This window comes from Antedon mediterranea, chromosome 11 (assembly GCF_964355755.1).
Source record: "Antedon mediterranea chromosome 11, ecAntMedi1.1, whole genome shotgun sequence".
NCBI classification, from domain to species: domain Eukaryota; kingdom Metazoa; phylum Echinodermata; class Crinoidea; order Comatulida; family Antedonidae; genus Antedon; species Antedon mediterranea.
The window spans coordinates 2,276,374-2,298,146 of NC_092680.1; the positions used below are offsets into that span (position 1 = coordinate 2,276,374).

The 21,773-nt window shown below is 31.8% G+C and overlaps 1 protein-coding gene across 3 annotated transcripts in view; it reads right to left on the reverse strand.

Annotated features, from left to right (window-relative positions):
• Positions 1–21,773, reverse strand: part of LOC140063259 (nuclear receptor subfamily 2 group F member 1-B-like) — a 40,699-nt gene that overhangs the window by 13,299 nt on the left and 5,627 nt on the right. For 2 of the 3 annotated variants that reach the window (XM_072109793.1, XM_072109791.1), the window contains exon 2: positions 45–665. In XM_072109793.1, the coding sequence (XP_071965894.1) occupies positions 45–642 (598 nt within the window). In that variant the 5' untranslated portion in view covers positions 643–665. Of the gene's footprint in view, positions 1–44; positions 666–7,032; positions 7,268–21,773 lie in introns of those variants that run through there. The other variant, XM_072109792.1, reaches the window with a different exon arrangement.

A 21,773-nucleotide genomic window follows, 5' to 3' on the forward strand; every position in this document is an offset into this window, starting at 1 on the left:
ATACAAATAATACAAGAACATGGAGCATTATAGCAATTACCTACCTTCTCGACGCATTCCCATTTTGAGGCACTTTTTTAACCTGCAATACTGGCACTGGTTTCGATGGTGCTGGTCCATCGGGCAGTTTCGATTTCCACGGCATGAATAGCTCAGGTTTCGTCGGACGGAACGTTTGAAAAAACTTTTGCATCCCTCACAAGTGAACTGTCCGTAATGTTTACCGCTACTTTTATCGCCACAAACCACGCACTCTATGTGTTGTCCAGTCCCGTTGTGTTGTCCGTTAGACTGATTAGTTCCCCCCGACGATTGCGACTCCGTCGTCGAGCCAGTTGGGGTTGTGGTTTCGGGTGTGCATAGGGTCGGTGTGGTGGGTGTTTGTTGTGGTGTCGTGCACATGGCCGGTATGCTTCCAGTCTGTTGTGAGTTGACCAGTTGTGTTTGGGTGGGTGGGGTGGCCTGAGGTGCCGGACACAGTTGACCTGGTAATGGTTGTTGACTAGACTGATTAACATGTCCTGGGATTTTGTTTGTCTGCTGAAGACCCGTCGGTGTTGTCGGTGTATGTTGTGACGGGGCGGTGTCGCCAGTCATGTCTTCATTGCTCCACACTGGTGCATTGGTAACCGGCATATCCATAGTTCAGCTAGCCCTGTTGCCAGCTACCAGGATGAATACCAACACACGAAACAAGGAAGAAAAAGAAAAAAAAACAACGTTAAGTCGGTGGTTACATATTGTATATATCCAATCACAACAGAATCGTCTTCCGCATTAACGCACCAAGCGGCTGATCATTTGTTTTAACATGCAATAAATATATCCACATACATAGGCCGAGCGATAGTGAACACTTTTAAAATTATTTGTAATTCAGTTTTTGCTTTGCTAGGCTAGATCGCCGTACCGAAACGTGTTAAGAAAACACGCTTCCGAACCATGCAGTCGCGTTGATACGAGCGGATTAATTTTCAAAAGTGGGACGTACAAATGGTGTGTCTGGCTATAGAGTTGAACTATGACTCCAACATTGCGACTGTCGGTTTCTATGACATCTGTTTCCATATACGGTGTTGGATGTCATGTAGGTTAAAGGGGTGATTGGTGCTTAGTATTCGAAGGTGTTCGGTCACTGTCCCGGTCTGTGGTTACCCTATCAATCAGCTTTGAACAATCAGACTCGCTATTGGTTACTTTTTATTCTCGACTCGTAGCCCGGCAATATCACTACGCCAGATATTGTATTTTTTAAGGAAGCCGTGGCATCCAGGGTCAAGCCCGTACGCTACCAATCACCACTGCCTGCGTTTGTTTTGGCGACAGGTCACGTAAAAAGAGACAAAGGTGCGAAAGGGTAGCATCAGTAAATAAAACAAGATAACAGGTTGGAACGTCTAGCATAATGTAAACACACGACAACATATTTAACACTCGTAATGAAAAATGTTCACGAAATGACATTTTCAATTCGATAGACGAAATTATAGAACCTGAAGCCAAATTAGGGAGGTATTTAAAAAGTTCAGAATACTTAGCCTTCAAGATTCTGTGTTTTTATCTTTAAAATCTGTCACTTAAGTTCACCATATGGTAACATTCAGTGTCAAGTTATAATGTAAAAGAGTAAATCACGTAGATAAAAAATGTGTCATTTGTGCCGTACCCTCAAACGGTATTGTACGCGCGATAGGTGCGCAATACGGTTTTTTAAAGATAAAACTTTCAAAATACGTATAGTAGTTAGGCCTATTTTTGTTTTGCTTATTATGCAGTAATACATCGCAATTTCCTACACTCCCACACGCGATAGCGATACGGGTGTTATTGACATCGATGAAAATTACCCTCTACTAACAAATTCTTATTAATTTTCTATTCGTTAACCCGTTTCCAACAGTGCCGTAAACCGACATACATTTCGCAAATAAGTCAATGAAGCGGCATGACTTTGGACCTGCAGGCCATAGTTAGTTCGACACCGTACGTCTACGCAGGTCTTCTGTACCTAAACTGCTGTGCCAGTATTTGGCTTCAACCCCTCTGTTATTACAAGGAAATAAGCGAATTTCCTGCTGAACGCAGTTCGTCGCGTGTGTTGCTTTGGTTGTCATAATAAGCCTGATACGTTCTCGTTCATCTTCACAAAATTAGAAATAATTTGTAACCTATGAGTCGACAGTGTGTCTGGCACTATGATAGATATTGGTCATTTTCTATCAAACATCTACAGCAAATATACGCAGTTTAAATTTTATTTCGAGTACTACGTGTTAGTATTAATCAACAACCACCATAAGCTGAACGGTCGAATTCATGCTGTATTCTCAATTATTATCATTATTATTATTTTTATGACGATGTGAATTCAATTGGCAAAAGCCAGTAAAAAAGGGTATTTGACCCGACCTGGCTTCGAAGAACGAGGGCAATCGTTTTAACCCACACAATCCGATTCAATCGAGCCCGGTAGTGATAATTAAAAATACGTAATATAAAAGGGTTTTGGTATATCTATAGTAGAAAGTGCGGTACTGTACACTAAACTCATTGATACTTTAGCAAACATAAAACCTTTCAAAGGCCAGACACTATTGTTATTTCGCAAATATCCATAACGATTCATAATGCCAAGGGGTTTGTTGAATACTATATCTACAACGTTCAACGTATACATTTTTATTCCGGGTAATGTCTGTTCGTATTCATGTAGGCTATAAAAACAATTGTGCATGTTCAGGCTACACCCCTAGGGCGGACCAAAACCTTGGTATACGAAAAGAACACTTGATATTCATAAACATATATGGCCCAGAAGAATATACCTTATGAAGCACATGATTTAGGCCTTTATGGGGAAGCACATTAAATTAAACCAACTAGGCAACTGTACTATCGCCTTGCCCATAAATAATACTATTCATGATATGTTAAAACATTCTATATTAATAGGAATCACATTAAATTAGATGTGATTATACTAATACTTACACTACTTATTTTTTTGAAGAAAAGCGCGATTTACAAAAAAAATCACAATAGGCCTAAATTTAGAATTTTTGTTACCCTTAAAAACGAAAGGAATAAAAAAAACATTACACATGTTCGTTAGTAAATTGGAACAGGAAATCGCACAAGTGTGCCTAAAATCGCACAAGTGTGCCTAAATGTATGCTACGCCTCCGGTTTAACACGAAGGGAATCAAATTAAATTAGAAATTAATATACCTAGATCAATATCGATTAAATCGATATAATATATCTGATTTACACAGAAATTGCAACTAAAGTTGAGTATGCAGATTAACAACAAGATCGAAAATTAAATTCTAAAATATTTCTATATTGAGAAGTTTTTTTTCTATAAGCTTTATATAGGTTATATTTCTGTTTAGGCCCTATAAATAAAACTTGAAAGAACTATTGGAAACAAATTAAATAGGTTATGTATGGGTTTGAAAAGCGAATCACATCAAGTCCATTATATCTATAATAAATGTATAAATATAAAGCCAGAATAAAAATAATTATAGACATAAAAATAATCTTTAAACAAAAAGATGCAACACTACATGGCCTGTTTTTAAAGTTTTTAAGAAAATCATTTAAATCTTATTCTAAACATAACTAGAAGGGTTAATTATACGATAAATTGTCCGAGGTTGCAATCTCCAATATTAAAAAATTGGTATAAAAACGTAAATAAAAAAAAGGGAATCACATTAAATTAAATTAAATAATTTCAAATGTACCACCAAAAATTGTAATAGGCTTAGGCCTATGTAAACAAATTATAAACAATATTATTTACCGAACAAAAAGACGCCTATGGGAAATCACATTAAATTTAATTAAATCATTTTAAATGTACCTACACTAATATCGTAGGCCTAGGCCTAGTAAAACAAACCAAATATATCAAATATTTTTAGCGAACAATAATGCTTAAATTTCTAGTAAGTAGGGAATCACATTAAATTAAATGTACTCTCATTACAGCTAAAATCACCCGTCAAAAAATATACAGGCACTGTGTGACTTATCATTAAAAACCAATATGGAAAGAAATGTTCGACACCATCACATTTATTGAACATTATTTCTAATAGGGAATCACATTAAATTATATACCAGTCTAACAAACACGATACGACAGTAAAACAAAAGTATCAATACATTGACATTTAAAAGTTAAAATTCTCTTTAATCGAAATGTGTAAAAAAAAAATGTTGATAAAAAATATCTATATTAGGGAATCACATTAAATTAATATCTTGAACACTCAAACCAAGCTAATTCACAGAAAATATATACCAGGTACTAATTGTACATAGGCTTATGTCATCATTACAGTATTTAAATGTGCACGAATACAACATAACTAGTAGGGATGTAAGGGGAATCACATTAAATTAAATCCATGAAACCTAAAGCTAGCTAATTAAATACGTTTTTATTTAAGTTTCCCTGGTTACTTGGATTATAATTACTGTAACACTAAAATATGTATGGATACAATGTACCGAACAATTCGAATTTGAGAGGGAATCACATCAAATTAAAGCCTGAATTCCTCATTCATGGCCTATAATTAAATAAATGCAATATAGGCCAATCATCAATGAAGACATCATTAGGCGGAAAAAATACATAAGCAATATTAATTTAGGATTATAATTTCTTCTTTTTAATTAATGAGAGTGAATCAGAGATTTAACCTTATACACAGACGTATAAGCAAAATAATGTAGTGGCATGGGGGGCCTACTCATTTTATGAAACGGCATCGCAGCAGACAACGAAAGGGAACCATGAATTATATTTAATAACACGTGTTGGCAGGAGCAAGACAACTGATGGAATATTTTACATCATCATACACAACTCTACGGTAACTCAAATGTTTACAACAAGGAAATCACATTAAGTTAAACATTATTCATTAACAACAATAACTAATTAATATATTTAGGGCTAATGGAAAAATAAAAGATTGTTTTGCATGATGCGAGTCTTGAAGGGTAGGCCCTGTTCATGTTTTTTGGATAGGCCAAGTTTCGATTGCTTTACATGGGAATCACATTAGATTAATGCTGGCGGTAACACTCGCTACGAGGTCACCGACCAACCTAGTACAGTAGTAGTTATGATACTAATTTTGTCGAACTAAATGAATATTATGAATAAATAATTAAATTGTTTTTAATGATATATAGAATATATACATTTTTGAACAGGGAATCACATTAGATTAGCCATGCGTTACAGAACAGGTTTTCACATCGTTTTAATAATTGTGTTGCTCTGCATTATGTATGCGGACACGACAAACTGTTAGGCTTATAGGAACGCTGAGGAGGAGATACCGTTATAAATAATGTACGGATAGTCTGTGGTGATTGTTTTGGTCATCGTAATTAGAAATCACGTGATCTTAACGGTGCTATTTCAACATTTGATATACAGTAGTAGTATTACGTACGGTATAAAATGACGTTATTCATCATTTTAAAACAATTTATCGGTAACATACTATTTTATATTGAACTACTAATTGTGAGTGAGGTATTGTTATGGAAATGCACTGCAATTAAACCATTTTTTAAAACTTGACCTTTTATGAAATGTTATTCAACATTTATTTTGTTGTTTGTAAACGTTCAATAACAACGAACAAAAACAATAATTGAAAATGGATCTTTATGGACTATATAATTATAAATTTGCTGGGTTATATCACATTTGTTTTTGTGTACTATATATAACCTAGACATTGTATGTCTCCATCTTTCTACATTAATTAACCTATATTTTAGATAGTATTTAGATTTAGATAGATCAGTATAGTTCTCTTGCAAAATAATGACAATTTAATACTTAATTACTATATGTACTGAAAGTCATGCTAGCTTTGATTAATTCTATCAATATTCCGAAGCGTTTAAAATCACTTGAGGACACTCTAGCTAATTCTTCCACAACTAAAGTCAAGGTAGAAATGCTAATCTTATCGGCTAGACGGTATGTGTTTATTATGCAATGGTAAGCTGGTCCAAGGGCGTGTCCTCATCAGGTGAAGGATATTGAAAAAAAGTTAACTTTGATGGTTTTAATCGAAAATGAAATAAATATATTTGTATTTTTTATGTATAATTTATAAGGAGGAATATTAAGAAAGGAGTAGGCCCAAAAAAGTTAAATTGGGGAAGTTTTTACCGGAATTTCCCGTTTGAAATTTCCAAAGGTAAGAATAAGGATAAGTGGTACTGTAGTAAATATAGTAAACTCTTTCAATGCGAGTACAATTTAAAAGTGAAATTTAAGAAAAATCTACCTACAATGGTAATTTATTTTCGTAAAATCATTAATAAAATAAATTAAAATACAAATTAAAAAAAGTATTAACCATATATTTTACAATTTCGCTTTCCTCTGGTAAACTTGTTTTGGTTATATTTTAGGCCTTTTTATAATCCTATAAAATATGTAAAACATATGCCAACTAGTACAAAGACACATATAGGCCTACTGTTTATGGTCATCATGATTAAGGCTATACTATACATATTTACATAAATATAGTTACCAGCAGCAGCAAATCAGTATAACAGAGGTTGATTTGTACAATGATTTATTAAGTTCATTTTAATTAGGCCCACGCAACAGGTATACATGTTTATTACCAAAATAGCATACTGTTGAACATGTGAAGGTTTACCATTTGCATAATCGTATGTTATACCAGGCTATCTGTGTACATAATTATCAAATGAATTATGATTTAAATTAATATTTTATGCAAACAAATCAGTCATCAACCAAATATGCATTAATTTAAACACAGCTAAAATAATAACAATAAGACAGATACTAAACAATTATTATAGACTTTGTTGACAAGATCACAAATAAGTTACTATTATTTATTATTATTAACATGTGTTGTGTCTACGATGCCGACGTGTATCCGTAGTATTATTGTTACTGTTTATATAATGTATACCGCCGCGATTGACTTCGTTCCGCCTTACCTTAAAGCGTTTTACTTGTCAGCACTCCTATAGACTTATCCTACGACGAAAAACTCTCATAGTAAACCTGCAACACATTAAACACTGCTATATAGATAATAAGTTGTGAAAACTAAATAGTATATAAGTCCACTACTCTTAATCATCACTCCGTTCTCTCTAACGTAATGGGGAAGACACAGACATTCACCATGGTTTTAAACGAATGCTTAATTTGGATTTAAACTTATTGTAAAGGATCCCTCTACGGCAGACAGACGAACCCTCGTCATTAAATATATCCCCGAGCGAGAGAGCTGCTTGCACGAACAGCCTGTCTATAGAAACGGCTACCCTTCTATCATTTCAAAACATCAGACATACAAAATTGATCCATTTACGCATGGCGGTATTAATCAATATCCAACGCATTGATTTACCGTTGATGTAAACTGATAGATTATATGATAGCGTGGGACATTTTTTGTTGTTAATGTACCCACATTTTATAAGACGATACGCTTTCATATAATATCATTCATCTTACTCTGCTTATTCCACGGAACATACCAAACTAGTGTGATGTACCCAAGTATGGTAGTGATATGCTCAAATATGGTAGTGATATGATGTCCATATATGGGCACATCACATATTTTTGTCACATAAAGTTTGATAGTGTAGACAGAGCTTTAAGTGACCAATAAGAATACTGTACTAAAAAATCGATGCGCACGTACACAATATGTAGGCCTATTACGCATGCGTCAATGTCATGTAGTCTCCATTTTGTCTGTTGATGTAAAATGTCTTGAATATGTAGCTCTACATACATACTAATTTGTAGTTTCAGTCGAAATTTAATTACCGAATTCGGCTTGTTACATATCTTATAATCAGTATTATTAATATTGTAATAATGGATAATGAATTCTATTGTAATTATTGAACTTCAAACGCGCACCGTATAACAACAAGATTTAAATTTTACAATAAACATTCAAAAGCCTTAATTATTATTACTATTATCAATTTTTATTTCAAAACATTATGTTTAATATAGGTGTAGGCCTGGCTGTATATAGCTATACTGGATAAGGTGTAATAACACAAGGAAAACACACTCATATATAAATCCCTTTTATACAACCATTTTGTAGCAAGTCAATATTTTCAAATCTGATTTATTTTTGTTTTCTCATTCGTGATCTAATTTACATATTATGTATTTGTACAACGTCTGCCATGTCATAATGCTCAATGTTCTAACAAATATAGAAATACTCGATTTTAACCAAATCTATATACAGTACCGTAATATTCACGTAATTCACTGTACAAATTGGTATAGAGTACAAACCCCTATATTAGTTGTCCCCTGATTAGGGTGGTCCCCTTAATAAGGCTTATATTAGGCCTATACTTTCGTAATACGGGGTTTCTCCTGAATAGGAGGTGTTCCAAAGGAAAGGTTATTATATATACTTTGTATAAATTTACTTTGGCCTATTCTTCATTTACATATTAACACTCTGATATATATTTACACAGTCTCTCACTCTTGCAGTCTGTTATGGCATTATGCTCACTGCAATCCTGCAATGTAGGCCTAACTTGATTTCAACATTTCTAATCTGATTCGATTCTCGTTTAAATTGGATATTCATGTAGGAGGCGTGAGTGTATGATGCATAATAATAATAAAGTGTTGTCTATTGAATACGGTACTTGTGAATGCGTAAATCTATTTATCTAAATTGTGTTGCATTGCACCCTGGAAATAATCAAAATACAAAATAATAAAACAAAATAAAAGCATTACCTGCATAAAACCAGATTTCTACCTTAAAAACCGAGTAAACATATATCAGTATAGTTTTTATATTTTTTCAAGTTGTTAATTTTGATGACAATTTAAGCCATTCAAATAGCACTATATTACTGTAGGTTATTATAGATAAAACTATATTTTGAAGTAACATTAATTCTCTAATTTTAATCTTAATAAAAAAATAATTTTTAATGTTACCTATCGGTACAACTGGTTATAGATATATCAATCGTTATGGATAAAACTTACTCAACGTAACATAACTTTAAAAGATCAGCCGTTATAGTCTTTTGTTAACAACAATTATCAAGGCATACATATAATTATATTGGTATTTTCAAGCCTACAGGTATGTGTAAAACATTGCTGTAACCGGTAAATGATAACGATGATAATTTATATAAGTCAATGTGTTATCAGCTTTTATCGAAGGTTCATACACTAATGATAAAAACATAATGATATTACAAAGCTATGAGTTCTGTTTTATGATTGGCATATAACAATGAAATACAGAATATATTGACAAAAGTAACACACAAATAAATAAAAGGTAATTCATTTTTTATTAAGGTGCTTAACACCGTCAACAAAATTACGCGCGCGTACAAAAACACATAGTAATCAACGTCAAAAGAAAACATCTTCGCGAATTCAATTTGATTTAAAATAACCACCACACTTTCACAAAAAGTTCATAATAATGGTTTCAAATTTGACCGACTGATCACAAAGTAAAGGTTACAATTCTAATTTATTCATTACTATCGCAGCATAATTAAATTATTTTATAAATTAAATTATATGTTCCAATTTGTTGAACATTATTATTAGACTTGTTGAAGAACAGTATCATTTTATTTAACACCAAACACAATTTTATATGAATATTTAAAGTAGTATTTTTAAGTAGGCCTAAACTTTGTATTTTAAGGACAATGTAAGTGATATGCTTAGTACGGTACCGTAGTATAGTAGTGAAGGTGATATACTAGTAGTATTTAAGGACAAATATCTCACTTAAAGGATAAACTAAGTATTTAAGGTTTCAGAAAACATCGTTTTCAGCAACATTGTGTGTTTCCTAATTTCATTTGGCGGATTGGGAACAAAGGTGATTGAATGCTATTACCCTAATTTATCTAAAACGGTTACATAATTAATAATTAATGGATATCTCGTTCAAAAATGTGTATATTAACTAATTTACGTGTAACACATTGCTGTCTCATAGACCCATAAAATGTGATCAGATCATATCAAATTCTAATCGCATATAAACACAGTGTTATCAATGTACAAATATATCAAATATTAAAACTTATTTGTTCGTTTGTCTACTAGCAAAGTTCATTTTCATAATAAATTACCTTTCAAATAGAACAAATAAAAAAGGATGATTTCACTGGGTATATTCGGAGACAAGAGTTTGCTACGAAGAAGAAATTGGACGATAATGGCTGAGTGAAAAGACTAAAAAAAAAGAGCTGAAGATCCTAAAGAGTGGTAGAGACGTCAATGAGAGACAAGAGACAAACTACTGCGTACGCGTATTAATTCTGATGTTCAGCTTGAGTACGCGCATTGACTACATGATGATATCACATCAGAAATTGATTTTATAGCAGGGGATAAGATTGTTTTATTTACATTGCTAAACATGCCAATTTACTATAGTAAACATTTGTGAGACGTATAAGCTTTTTCAATATAAACACGTAGAGGTCATTATGTAAACACAAAGGTCATCCATAACATATCTTAGTCGCAAATTCTAAGTTAATCATAATTATATGTGTAGAATAGCTAAACAGAGATATTTTGATTGTACAATCACCTGCTTGTTGTGACGGTAAATCGCAAAATGCACGACAAGATTACCGTAAACCACGCCTCATGCCTTTAATAGAACACTAAAAGGTTGGTTCATAGCTCATTGTAACTTTCATAGGAAAAAAAATCTACGGTATCGATCATTATAATGACGTCATTTACTTGATCGACACTAGTCAATGTTTTTAGTGGTAAGATTCTAGTTATTGTAGTATTTATATTGTCTTATTCAACACTTCTAAATATGATATAAACGTTTTATTATGTTATAATGATTTCTACAGGAAGACATGTTCAGTAGTATTTATCATGTCATAACCTTTGATCTAGGCACATTTTAAGTGTTTTACTATAGACCTACACTTCCATATATGTTTATAGAGGTACCTATTTTCGTTGATTTGTATAATACGCTATTCCATCCATATACCTGTATAACATTTTAGATAAAAATGAAACAGACGATAGGTGTAACTATCTTATAAGGCGGGGAAAACAGAGTGTCTTCTTTATAGTGTCCCCTGAATAGAGATTGGGCCAGAATGTTGACACATTTCTGTCCGTCGTCGATTTTGGTTGCTGTCTTAATAGGGGTGTCCCCAAGTAGGGTTTTCTGTATTAGTTTAAAATTAGAAATTCTAATTTTAAATAGAAAGACTTTGATACGGACATGTTGGTCTGATACAGAGATTTTCAACAGATAAATTCTAAGTTTTATCTGTATCAGTCTTAAGTTTATTTGCTAATTAAAGGTGACTCGATGTACCATACTCACGCCATATGTTGACTCGCTGTTTAAACTCGTGTGTAAACTTATTTCTGACTGACATATCGTAATGTCAATCAGACAAATGTGTGTAAATACATAGGTGGTAATTTATTTTTGACACAGACAACAATCGTAACACAGTGAACAAGACAAACTGGCTGAAGTACTGCGTTTACCATCGTTATCAAATGGCTACTTTTAAGGCAGCAGGCTATCATTCATGCACATGCAAATATACCATTTTAAGGTAGTTAATCTAAGGAAGAGTGAAATTATACTCTTCCTTGGTTAATCTTAAACGAAAAGAGTGAAGATTTAGCAGCAACATAAAGGGAAACATCCCTCCTTCTTTTCCAAGAGAAAACTAAACAAACCAAAAATAAGTTTTATCTGTGGAGAGTTTGTTCTTTAGCATGCTTGTGCTGGTTTTGGTAAAGCGCTGTCTTCACTATAAACCTAGTGTGATGAGCCAAAATATGATTGTGATATACCCAAATAATATGGTAGTGATATGACATCAAATTCATCATGTCCACTATGGGCACATCACATTTTTTTGTCACATAAAGTTTGATAGTGTAGACAGCTTAAGACAAAATTAACTTTTATCTTAAGAGGAGAGAGTTTGTTCCTCTGCTTAGCTTGTTTTGTACTGCCTTTTTCAAAGTTAAGTTAAATCTTTGGTGAGTTTGTTCTTATACATTGCTTGAACCAACATTAGAGTATCTTAAAATGAGAGTGTGTCTTTGAAAATGTCTGTTTTAAATAATTCTTAATGATTTTCATTTTTCAAGTAATATTTTGTTTGGTTAATTTTCCTGTTTTCTAACATTTTCTGTATGACAACATTTTATTTTATTATTTTTGTTTTGTTTTTTCAAAAGTGTTATGATGCCTGTACAAAGTTCAATTCCGTACCGCCCTCAACATGTATAACATCATTTCACGGAAACGTTATTTTCACACACATAAAATTGAAAAGATTTTATTATCGAATGATACAAAACATAAGGTCATCGCTCCATTGTCAACTATTGTATCCACCCACAACAATAATACAAAAAAGAAATACATATACAAAGACGAGGGTTATAACACGATAACTACATTATATTTATCTTAAAAGCAGAGACATCTCTGAACACAACCTAATCCTATGTGCCGTGTTTTCAATAGATGTTTTTAGAACTACAATTCTATTCTTTGGAATTTGTGCTTAGTCAGACGACCACACTTAAATTCCAATTATCGTATTATGCTTACAAAATAATAGAAACGAAAATAACTGAAACGTCAGACAAACTTTCACAAATAAATTATTGTCGAATCTTGTTTTCTATATTATAATCATCTTCATCATTATCATAAATAATCACCATTGTCATTAAAGAAATCAGCATGAACAATAGTTATACTACTGTATTCATTTGACTATTTGACCATATGTAGGTTAATTTTTGAACCTTAGAAATGTTACTTATAAAATTTAAATTGAATATTAGAGTACCTTTTTTCAATATATTTCTATTAGTGACTGAAATGTCAATTGAATATATCATAAAGGTCAACCTTTGGCTATTGACTTCCGTAATTGATCAATGGAAATCGACTTTTTAACATTAACGCATACATAATTTTAATTTCGTAATTTGATCAGCTTTATAGAAAAAGATATCAATATTTACATTTCGTGGTTGTAATGAAGATCACCATACACGCCCAAAGATGTTGTTCAGATGTTGATGAAACAATGCGCGCGTAACTTTGTGTCGCACAATATTAAATGTATCTTTAAATTATTTCTTATACAGAGCAAACATATTGAATATCTTAATCTTATTGCTATCATAACCTGGCAGTAACACAATATTCTTTAAATGGTATAAAAGAATGAACCAATAATATCAATCGACAAAGTTATACGGAGTCTCGTGAAACTTTATTCTTCTTTTAATACTTAGGCCTATTTGATATTTACACTAGTTAGACAGTTATTTATCTGTTTGCTAACTTGATCAATCAATCAATTAAAATACTAGTCATTAGGTCAAGTAACTAATCATTATACTATGAAACCTCATCAATCAATCAATCGGTCAAGCAATCAATTGCATAATCCAACCACGAGCAAACAACAGGTTCGGAATAAAACTGATTTCTAGATCAGCATCAAATCTAAAATCAAGTAAATACAGACAACTTTCTTTTCGACTGTATACTTTTCAATTTAACTTACGGTGTAAATGTATGCTTTTTTTTACTGTTTTCAAATAAATGTTATGCAAATAATGACAAACTAAAACTAATTAATTTGCTGAGTATGTATAATTCAACATATAAACCGTTAACAATAACTTGAACGAATAGTTTTGTTGATTTATAAATAAATAAATGTAAACAAACTGCTATGTGATTCGTTTGCGTAGATCTTGAGGAATCAGTACGATTTCTTTTCTATTTTCAGTTACTCATTTGCCACAAATAAATTAACAAAATAATTAATGTAACCAGAACATCCAATCCAATTAGGCTTATGAATTTTAACGAATATTTTCCTATTATTGTAGCGTATGTACAAAACCCAATAAACGCGACATAACGTAATCGAACATGGAATGAAAACATTGATTGTCATAAGATTTTTTTTCTTATTTTGATTGTGATAATTTATTCTGAATTTTCTTAGAAAGTTACTCCCACGAAATAGTGAAAATTATACAAAAATATGAAAATTACAATGAGACATAATTGAAGTTGGCTATTCGTCCGTATAATCGGGTATGTATTACCGAAAATACAATTACCTACTGAGTTAACGATCCTTAACAATAATTGAATGTTATAAAGTAAAAAGTGTAAGTTTGGGTCACTAAACAAATGATATGTATGTAGGCCTAGATCCAGAATGATAATTTTCAAAAATATTAGGCCTATGGCTATATGGAGAGCCATATGGCTATATGGAGAGCCATATGGCTATGTGGAGAGCCATATGGCTATGTGGAGAGCCATATGGCTATATGGAGAGCCATGTGGCTATATGGAGAGCCATTATTTTTTTTACTTTTTGGCATCAAAACGACAGTTTATAAAGTTGCGAATGAGCTTCTGAGGTATAAAGAGTAAAAATTAAACAACATTTAAAAATCAAAGATCATGTGAAATTATTTTACCAAATGGCTAAAGGGCATGTGATTCAGATATTTAAAAATCTTGAATTTATTGATTATTATGTTATATCGAATATTAATGAGATTGATAAACTATAAACAGCCGTTTTAGAGGAGGAATACAAATAAACACAAAGCGAATGGCAGTGAGACTTATTCACAGACAATCAGATCATGACTAGGCTCCGGAACGTTCTACCCTTAGGCTTGGTGCCACAGCTATTGCATTTAAAGTGGTTTTCTCATATTATACATACATTTTCAAGTGAATTAAGATGTTTATGATTTAAAACCATGTCAAATATATAGTTAAACAGTGCTATTAAATCTATTAGTATTTTGCCTCACGACTAAACCCGTGCTTTATTGTGACAGCTTCAACTAAACATTTGAAAGACATGAAGAGCAAAGGACAGTTTAAGTATACTGAGATTTGAATCTATTTTGTTTTTTATCTATTTTTTGTAATTAAAAATAAACATATTAGAGGGCATAATTGTGGTCCTTCTTTTTGAAATTATTAGAAACTTGTTTTTCTTTTTAAAATAAATTATTTTCTATGAAATAAGGACAGGATAGTAAATAAACACAATAGTAGCCATAAGATAGACCTTAAAAATGACCGTTAATAACAGTATATTAATTATTTGTATGTATTTTATATGTTGTGTCTACTGTAAATTGTATATGGCAGAAAATTGAATAAAACAAGTAATTTTAGTCGCGTGCAAACGCCACTCTACAGCTCACTATGCCGGTCGGTCGATTGGTCGGGCGGTAAACACTAACTCAAATTATACTCATGTATGGCCTTGTTTAAAAATAGAAACAGTGTGTATAGAACAATAGGCCTAATTAATTTATATTTATTCACGTATATACGGTACTCCATCGTTATCATCACTTTGTTGTTTTTCGGTGGTAAAACAACAATATTGCGGTTTATATGTTTATAAGCGTAACCACCCTCTGCGTAGTTTGTATTGAATAGTACGCAGAATCGTAAATGTTTTAAGTTATGCAATATCCGTCATGACTGCAGGTCGCCATTCTTGTTGAACAGTTAATTCAATCTACAATGTCATGACCTGTGACTAGTTTATTCTCCGACTGTCTTCTTAATTATTGCTTTAATCAATCAGTACTGGCTTAACTCGCCACAATCAATTATTTATATAATGATATTAAATACAAATGATCATTGCAGTACAACTTCTAAGAATTTTAAACTGTACAAATAATTACTAATAGTAGGCCTATTCATGACAATGACCATGACAACTTTTTTTTTTGTACGGTGAATTACAAATGAAAATATAACAAACAAAAATATTGTTTTTAACAGAAATTCATCACTGTATGTTTAAAGATATTACGTTGTTTAAACAAATGAGAAAAATTAAAAGTATGTATTAATAATAACTTATTATTTATTTTAATTATTTAAGGCAAACAATTTATTTCGTTGAAATTAACTGTCTATGCCTACCCCTCCTCCGTTGTGGATAATAACTAATGATTTTTGTCATTAATTTTCGCAATCCCTGTATTACATATTGTTCAGTATTTTTAATCCTAGCTTTGATGGAAATTTGTATAATAATGTATTTTTGTGATTTCAAACAGAAATAATGAGCCAGGATAAACGACAAACAATTATATATGACATTATGACATTATGTCGACAGTGATTCAATTATTAATATTTTGTTATGTTAATATATACTGTTTTTGTTGCCAGTATATTAAAATTTCAGGAGACAATTTTAAAAAAATGTAAAAAAAGATCGTTTTTGCTAAATTCGTATTTAGATTTAAATCATTATATCTATTTTTAAAAAACACTTAAAACCACTTAGTCCAATACCAACTTTATTTCTTTCTACTAGAGCGCCCCCTAATTCTAGAAGTTTTGAAACTTCCGGTCGATAAACTGGTCACTGATCACGTCGTATGATTAGTGCAACTGGTTGCATAGCAACAAGTTTTGACAACACCATCCTATTACCAGGTATAAGTCCATTTTATTTACCGATTTGTAAATTATTCGATCTGTCTATATTCAACCCATGCTACGACACGCTTTATATGGACCAATGGTCATTTTAATTATTTTAATTAATGTCTATATCCATCTAGCCTAATGTTTTATTGTTTAAATACCAACCAAGCGTATACGAATTCAGTTTGATGAGTTTTTTAAATGATTGCAAAATATATTTAGGCCTACAAAATGTATTTAAACCTGTAATATCATTTTTCTTTTGCTTCTATGTCATCTTATTTTAATGATTTAAATTTTGTTTCTAAAGTAGATTTTATTAAGATTTTAACCAGCCTGTTAGTGACGATGATTCGCTGTTGGTCTGGAAAATGAAATAGAATAAAATAAAAAATAAACACATTTGGATGTTATGCGATTTTTTTTTTATACCAGTATAATTTATAGTGAACCAGTAACTAAATTAGAATTATTGTTAATAATTAAACAAAGTTCAACGAAATTGTAACATGGTTATGTCGTTATACATGCCAGCCATCATAGGATCAAAAGGCGTTGATTACTAGACTTAGTATTTAACCCGCAAATTTGTGATCTCTGTATATTTAGTGTTATCCTTGATTTACAACTTCCAAAAGTCTAAATTGGTTAGTTTTATTCTGCCAATTAAACCAGGGACGTTAGTAACGAAATTTATATTGTATGTCGCCGATGAATAATATATTCGAATTCAATTTAAAAAGAACGAAATTTATTTTGACGTTTCCACTCTTTATTAAATATAAAACATATGTTCTATAAAAAGAAGTAATGATTTCAGTAAAATATCATCATCCTTGTGACGAACTCCAATTATTTATATTTTAGGAACTTTTTGTAGAAAATCCCTTTAAAAGGATATAAATGAGAATCCAAGTTGAACCACACAAACCAGAGGGATATTGTTGTTTGTACCGTAAGTAAATTTAGAATATTGAAATAAATTACCGCCTAACTAGGCCCTGTTATTTCAAAGCAAAATGTCAATGAATGTTACAAGTAAGGGGAGAGGAATCACTCTACTACCCTTGGTGACATCTTTGGTCCTACACAGAAATCTTGAAGGAGGTCAATAGCTTTATTTTTGGATAAACTACTACACAATAACTCGGTTATCATTTGAGATTAAAGAAGCTTGTTTTTTTCACGTGCCCTGTACCACGCATCTTCTCCTCGCTTTTCGTATTCAATGTGGCTATTTTCAACATCTTATGTATATTTTTGCACATTTTAAAGTTTTCTTGCTTGATTTGTTTAATTGTAAATTAGTACCAACTGCAGTCGGAATCTTAACTTTCATGTTAAAAAAACAAGTTATATAAACCTGTTAATCAGACGAGGCCTAACAGACGAACGAATTACAATAGGTATACATCTTGATAACGACAAATGTAGGCAATTAGCCGGTAAGCTTGGTTCCCACTAGGACGTAACACTAGGACGCAACGCAAAGACGTAACGCAACGAAAAGTGATTTGACCAATCACAAGCGACGGATTATTTGAACAGTGACTCATTAGTCAATTCGCTTGCGTTGTGCGTACGTCCTTGCGTTTGATAACTGGTAAACGTTTGTTTCCAGAAAATCATAGGATGTTTTTGAATTTTTAGTGATATTATTATTGATTTTTTAAAATATTGAATATTCATAACATTTAAATGTTTAAATATCAAATTGTATGATTTCTCAGAATATTATTGTAGGTCTATTAAACTAATATCTTGTAGGTGTGCACATATAATTAATATTCATGACGTGAGTTACATGTTATGAATATTCATATGCATGTTCGTTACACCTGGCTACAGGTGAGTTGCAATTAGTTTACTGGGATGAGAAAATTAATTTACAAATAAGATCAATTTTGTCGATCACATTGAGAAACTAACTGCTCAAAAAGATTGTGTTTTCCCAATATTTTTCGAAATTTTTTGAATTGCTATGATTTCTCAGAAACTGCTTATTTGTATATATACAAATTGCTGGCATACCTATTTAATATAGGCCTATATTGAAGTAAATAATAGAAATAAATACTACACTAATCGATTTATAGTTCCCAAACTGAAACCTCTGTGCAAATGAAGAGGTCCCGTAATGTATCCGGTGTCCCCTTCCCTTTTCTTTCTCTCTTTTTTTGTGTTAATTTGTTTCAGCATGACAGAAAGAAACAGTGATAAAGCTACAATAAAAACCCATGGTATTAATAAGTGTTTTAACATGCCCTTAGTTGTAGATTTCCAGTATGAAGACAGTATGACAAGAAGAGTTTAGTTAGATCTGAGCTGTGGATTACGTGCCTAGATATACCCGTCAAACGTTAAATGATACGAAACAATTTGATTTATATCGAGTTCATTTCTGCATATTTATTCAACGAGCGGGAACACAACTGTGGTTTGATTCGTCAATGAGTTGCAACCTCCTCCCTCGTTTGAATAAAACACAAAATAAGGAACATAATCTTTCCGCCAAATCTCTTAAATCTGGTTCGCGTATACATCATGTTATATACGCTTGGTTTCTAATTTGACATTGTATATAATGTAATTCGACTGAGACTGAAAAAAATTATATGTATTGTGGTAAAGGTTTTCGCGAGTCTTTCTGACACCATACGGATTCTAGTTCATTGTTTGTGGATATTTCCTCGGTTAGCAATATAAAGGTAAAGATTACGAGAGAAATGGTGATCTGAATGTCAACGTCTGCTTCAAAGGTCAATGCTTTCCAGGACTTAATGAACATAGTGTATTACCATTACATCAAATCCTTCTCTTGATCTTTATACACAAATACAAACATTACTACTACCGGTATATAATAACAGCTAAACAGATGTTTTCCCAGAATACTAAAGATCGATACTTGGTAACTAATAACATATTAATTATACAACACATATTGGTAGACATTTATTAAATATTGGTAGACATTTATTAATATAATATAATAATAATAATACTGTACTAATAATCTTTTTTGTTATAACTGTAGTAGTCCTGTTTTTGTTTTATCTTTCTGAGACCCGAGAAGTGATACGATTGCTCAGGTATGTGGACCACCTAATCTAAAATTTAGTTTACAATAGTTTTAACATTAAAAATGTTTCAATCAGGCACCCATCTCAAAAAGCACTGCAGTCCAAAATGTTTCCATCCACCCTCAAATTAGCCACTCCATTTAAACTTTGACTGTCAATTTAGTAAAGGTATGATTATGATGTGGTTAATAGGGCAATACGAATAGGCCTAAATCGAAGACACATGCATTAATGGTACTCCATACTGTACTACCTTCCATACACTACTTTCTTTCACCTTCATCTTTAAAGACATCCCGATATAGAAGTTTTGCTGAGATACATGTTACCATTAAGTATGACCCTAACTTTTTACCCCACCTAAATATTATTATTACCATATTCTTTTTGATGACAAAGTTATTACTTTCTCTTCTAAACCCCTACATTACGAATAATATAAACTAGGTCAATTTTGTCGGCCACCCAATTAAATTGTCTAACTAAAACCAGAAGTTACTTTTATTTCTACCTGGTAGAAATCGACACAAGTAACACATGTCCCAATTTATAAACACATTTCTAACCATTTCGTGGTATAGGCATACGAAGTAATGATGCCTAGAATGATTTGTAAACTGCACAAAATAGTCAAATATAGGGAGCATTGTATGTCTTCATCATCCTCGACTCATATGCCAAAGAGAAGTGTCCGTAAAAGAGTCCGAGTTACGTTTTACGCTGATATACTTTAAGTTATGAGTGATGATTATACACAATTATATTCTAGAGTGTTGTCATATAGGCCTACTTGAATAATAAAGAGACTATAAACTAAACAGAGCATAATATGTCAACTAAAAAGAAATTTAATGTTAACATATTTTATATTTGTATCTATTTCAATAATTATATCTTTTGATTAGCTTCTTGTTTATAATGTTGGATATTATATTATTTGAATGGTTTTATTTGTATCGTTTTAGTTGATAGGGAGCACATCACAATATGTTTTTTGCAACTTTTGCTTTTCCTCTACATCAATGTACAGTACTACTTTTGTACCATAGGGCTACTTGTAAGTTTTTACACCTGAATAAATTATATGTATAATTATGTAGAAAGGTTTAGGCCTAATAAACAAATAAAATAAATAATTTCTATTTTGGATATTCAAGAGTAAAGCATAAACGATTGTAGTTTGACCTTGGTCATCTCCCAAAGGAACCGAATCTTCTATAAAATCAAGTCAAGTTTCGTAATAATTTTAAGGATAGACCTAAACAGACGATTATTTCGTTTCATTGTACAGACTAATTAGCAACGACAATGGTGATTATTCAGTTACAAACTAATAATCACCAATGTCATTCAAAATATCAACACTTATAAATTGGTATGGTCATGTGATATGGACATGTGATATGCCATACAACAGCAGAGACAGAAGAAAATGTCAACTTGTTGTCACCATTTTAGGTGCAAACTAGCAACCTTATACACATACCATTGTGTACATGTCCATGTAGGTTGTCCAACACAAAACGGAGCATGTATACTTATTTCAATGCAATAATCAAACATTGTTTTCGAATCTCAAACGTGTCATGAAAAATACAATTTGGGATGTCATTACCTTTATTGTGAATGATTAAGGTTATTCAATCCACTAAAACATGTATTAAATATTAAGATTTTATCTATTTTCTATCGTTCATTTTTTATAAATAATGACGTGTATATATTTCTTTGATGGTGGACGAGCAAAGGTTGTTAAATTTGGGGAATTAATTATTTCGTTTATCATAAAACCATAATGTTGTTCGTTTGTATGTAGTTTGTTTGCTCCACACAAATGATTGCTTTCTGGTCATCGTTTGAATCTAATTTTGGTAAGATGTCCGAATACAATATTTCTATTATTATGCCAAGTTTTAGTGTGTTTTATTTGGACCATACGTTACTTGTAGTGTGACCTGACCATTTGTTGCTTATTTATTCAATTATCATCTATATATTATCAGCGCATGCGCATTGATTGGTTATTTATAACAATTTATCAATTATATACCACCATGATAGCAAAACAGTGATA